Source organism: Sinocyclocheilus grahami, unplaced genomic scaffold, assembly GCF_001515645.1.
Source record: "Sinocyclocheilus grahami isolate Dianchi unplaced genomic scaffold, SAMN03320097.WGS_v1.1 scaffold39.1, whole genome shotgun sequence".
NCBI lineage: Eukaryota > Metazoa > Chordata > Actinopteri > Cypriniformes > Cyprinidae > Sinocyclocheilus > Sinocyclocheilus grahami.
Window position 1 is genome coordinate 2,633,119 of NW_015505218.1, and position 4,597 is coordinate 2,637,715.

General features: G+C 38.6%; 1 protein-coding gene across 1 annotated transcript in view; it reads right to left on the bottom strand.

Annotated features, from left to right (window-relative positions):
* Positions 1 to 113: 113 nt before the first annotated feature.
* LOC107581920 (putative bifunctional UDP-N-acetylglucosamine transferase and deubiquitinase ALG13) overlaps positions 114 to 4,597 on the bottom strand; it is a 22,397-nt gene continuing 17,913 nt past the window's right edge. Inside the window, exon 19 of the mRNA XM_016267609.1 lies at positions 114 to 790. Coding sequence (XP_016123095.1) covers positions 516 to 790 — 275 coding nt within the window. The 3' untranslated portion in view covers positions 114 to 515. The remainder of the gene's footprint in view (positions 791 to 4,597) is intronic.

Here is a 4,597-nt window from a genome sequence, read left to right on the forward strand (position 1 = left end):
TGCTACATTTCAGGATGCTTTAAATAGAAAGTGAATTTCTCTCATATAAATACGTTTCAGTTCGTAACCTTAAAATGGATTCGGAAACAACTTGATTTGGTTGATTTTATTTTTTTATTTGTGCAGCTATAAGTGATTTTTTTGACATAGAAAAACAACAGACAATGGTTTCCTAAGGCTCGAACTCCTGGCGTGTTGCTAAACGACTACATTCTGGAAGTGTGCAAACATTTGTAAAAGCAAATGAGAAGGGAACTCTAATTACATTTAGAATCATGTCACCTTTTAAAATCCTCAAATAATTAGGGAAAAAATCCAATATATGCTTATTAAATTAGAGCGATGTTGATTGGGGAGCAAATGTGCGGGGTGGTAAAAGCACACCTACTCTGTCCTGCCTTTCAGTTTAAGTGCTAAGTAACACTGCAGGATCTCTGAATAACCATTCGCCTGTGAAAACAATACAGAACTAACAACTGAACATAAACAGGAACATTTCTGCTGGTAAATGAGACTTAGACAAACTGTGAGTGTGGCAGATGGGTGGGGGTGGTGATGTAGTTGACGGGGGGGTGAGAGGACGAGGGGCAGTATGTGGCGTGGTGGATGCGGGGGTGTGGGCTGGCACCAGGAGTCCAGGGCGTGAGGTAGTGGTATGTTGTGGAGAGCACAGGCATGTAGGGATCATAGGAGGGGTGAAGGGGCTGCTGACCGCACTGCTCCTGCACCAGGGGGTAGAACACCGTGCCGGGGACCACCGCGGGAGGGCTTTCCATGGCCAGAGGGGTGCCTGAGGAGAGGAGGGCATGGGTGAGCGTGTACTAGGGCTGCCCTGACTGAAGATTTTTCTAGTCAACTAGCAGTCGTTCATTTAAAGCCATTAGTTGACTAATTGCACATTTATATACACATTACTTAAATATATATCATAATGAGCTTTTAAAATGTAGTAGGCCTTTCACGATTCCATGATTAAATTTAAAGGGGTCATATGATGATTTAAATTTTTCCATTCTCTTTGAAGTATTACAAGCTCTTGGTGCATAAAGTAAAATCTGTAAAGTTGCAAAGACTAAAGTCTCAAAGCCAAAGAGGTATTCTTTATAAAAGTTCAGAGTCAGCCACACCTACCTAAAACGGCTTGTTCTAACACGCCCCCACGTCTACATCACTATGTGGGAAGATTTGCATAACGTCGCCCAAATGTTCACGCAAAGAAAAAGGCGTGACTTTTATTCTCGCTGTAGTATTGTTGTCGCCGCCGCCATGTCGTGAAGGCACGGTGTGATTCATTGTGAAAGCGAAACTACTTTGCTTGGTCTTCCAAAAGATGACGATATCTGCTTCATCATGCCAGGAGCTGATCCGTGCTGATTGCTGAGGAAATACAACAACTTTGTGCTGTGGATCGCCGGATCGGCTTTCACCATGGACGAAGCGGAGTCCAGCCCGGGGTCATCACATATGGTTGCCGCAAGCCTCCTTCGTCGAATCCGCCGGCCGCACCGTTCTCAAGCCTGCCGGCCTCTGCTCACTCTAGCCCCCTGGCCGTTCCTCACTCTAGCCCCCTGGCCGTTCCTCACTCTAGGCCGCCGTGTGTGATGCCGTTTCGTTGTGAAAGCGAAACTACTTTGTTTGAATTTCCAAAAATGGACACAACTAGAAATCAGTGGTTAAGTTGTATTTACAACACTGTTCCAGAACACTTCAACCCAAATATTCAGATGTGTGCAGCACATTTTATGAAGGACAGTTTCCTGATCCTGGGAGAGTAGACTACAATGCCCGCTGTTCTGACTCACAGATTGTAAGTACGCTTTTTATATTTAAAGAGTTTTTTTATTTTATATTTAAAGCAAGTTTTTTGGGCAGTGTAGAGTAGGGCTTGCTGTTCATTACTCCGATCACAAATGCAGATATGGTTTTATGATTACGCGGCGCGATGCAACGCAATGCGTAAAAAGACAGTATAAGTCATTATAATCCATAATTATGTCCCCACTGGATGCAACGAATGCCTCGTTTATAATGGGTCTTCATGTTTTTGAATCATCGCTCCGGCTTGACAGGGCATCATAATATGGTAGGGGTGTAACATTTCAGTCACACGCTTGAGGTATTTGGCCAATCACAACGCACTGGATAGCAGGCCAATCACAGCACACCTTGCTTTTCAGACCGATGAGCTTTGTAAAAATCGACGCGTTTCAGAAAGGCGGGGCATAGAGGAGAAACAATAATGTACAGTATGTGGAAAATAATGTTTTTTGAAACTTAAACTGCATAAAAATTTCATTACACCAAATACACAAAATAATTTTAATTTTAGCAACATCATATGACCCCTTTAAGTACTCCATTATAAACAATCCTCGATTGCATGTTGCCCATGCGGATTAACCGGCAAAATACCAGAAGTGGCGCATTCCACAGATGAAAATCCACGAAAAGCATTAGACCGTTTTCTAAGGCACCTCCATTTCCTGCGCTAATAGCTTCCACACCCTACACAAACACTTGGATATAGGGCTCCGATAGTGATCCAAATCAGATATTGTGCATATACTATTCTATGTTATTGTTAAGCCCCACGAAAGGCACAAAAACATTATAAAGTTTCCGTGCATCATATTTCAAGAAGCCATTCCATAGGCTAAATATTCATCTGTACCTCACATTAAACTAAGTCAAGTTCACGTAAACTCTTCTCTCCACTGTGGGGCTGTCTGTCATCCTCCATTTAGCATTCAAACTGCATGTCGCGTTCGGTTACTACAGTCAAAATGATGAAACTCTTCTAGAGCGCACAATAACAGATTTAAAACGGCTCAAACTATCGCACAGCTATAATACACTACGCATCAGTATCTCTTCCCTTTCTGCTTTGATCTTTTCTATGCAGAGCGCTGTGACTCCATGTTGCTTCAAACGCATCGGGATGTGCACAAGCGCTTTGTGCCGCTCTATTTTGGAGCCATACCCTTTTGTATTATAATATAATGCACAAAGAAAGATTATTAATAGTCTTTCTTATTCCGTCTTATCTATCATATGTTGCTGCCTTCATTACTGTGCAAAACATTTAAAAGAAATGTCTTTTAATTTTATAGCATACATGTATACATATATTTACTTGTTTTTCATTAATGTATTTTACAACAATACAAAGAGCAATGTGTAACATTGTAATGCGTCTACACTAACTTTTATCTGTTCCCCACTAAATATTGTGTTTTCACTAAAAGTTTAGATTTTATAAAATTGTGCACCCATGATTTTTCTAGAGTATCTTTTGCCGCTGAATTATCCATTAACCAAGTTTATAAGTGTTTTTGTCATTGATTGATTATATATTTTTTCATTTGTTATTCTTAATTAAAATGAAGTTGTCTATATTTAGTAGATTGTGTTTAACACACAAAAGAGTGATTATCAGGTCAATACACAGAAGTATAGAAATTCTACATTGATGATAAAAAAAAAATACTAAACTGCGCTGGGATCGGAATCGGCAGATACTCAGAATTTTTGGTATCGGATCGGTTAAAAAAAAAATGGTATCGTTGCATCCCTACTTGGATATGCACCCAATGAGGGCCGTAGCTGGGGTGTGCGGGGCCCCAGTGCAGGTTGAACCAGTGGGCCCTGTTTGAAATTGTTTAATTTGTATGCGTGTTCTGTTTATTTGTGCTATTTACACAATGTTTACGTTTTTTCAAGTTTGTAGGTGTCCAGGTACAGAAACTGAATAATCAAATGTAAAATAGCACTGCATAGTCTTCACTGTAAATATTAAATATACAGTCAAACCAAAATGTATTCAGACACCTTCAACACTTCACATTATCACAGTTTATTTGCTATAGTTTAGAAAATGGTAATAAAATATGACAAGAACGGAGTTAAACTGTGTCAGAACAAATTCATCTTGATAAATGTCAAATAACTTTGATAAAAAGGTATGTAATGGATTACAATAAACCAAAAATTCTGTTAGTATGACCATTTACAAAACTATTAATACTTTGTTGACCAATTACCAAGCAATGCTTAATTTTGTCCAGTCTGTGGTGTAAAAAGTTCACATTAGCAATTAAAGAAAAAAAAAAACACTTAAGCAAAAGATGGTCAGGTCTAAGTGTTTGAAAAATGAATTAAACTGATATATTACACCCAAAAATTCTTCATACAGTGGACTACCAGTAAAATTGATTAAAAAAAATTTGGGACCAAAAATTAATGTAAGTGAGTATAGCAAAATAATAGTGTCTTGCACCCTCTAGTAAAAAAAAAAATATATATATATAAAAAAAATTATATCTGGGGTCTGAATAATTGTTGGTTTGACTGTGGATTAATTCTTGTTAAAATTACAAAGTAATTCAGTCAAGAGCAGCAAGTGATTTTCTCCCTTTCATTTTCTTGGATTAACATTAAGGACTCCGACAGCAGCTAGTAAATTAGGTGCGGTCACTTTAAGAGACAATGCATCCACCATTGCTTTAAACTCTTTTGAATGTTTAAATATGCCTATTATGCTTTTTCACTTTTTCAACTTTAGTTAGTCTGTAATGTTGCCGTTTGAGCATAAAAAAAA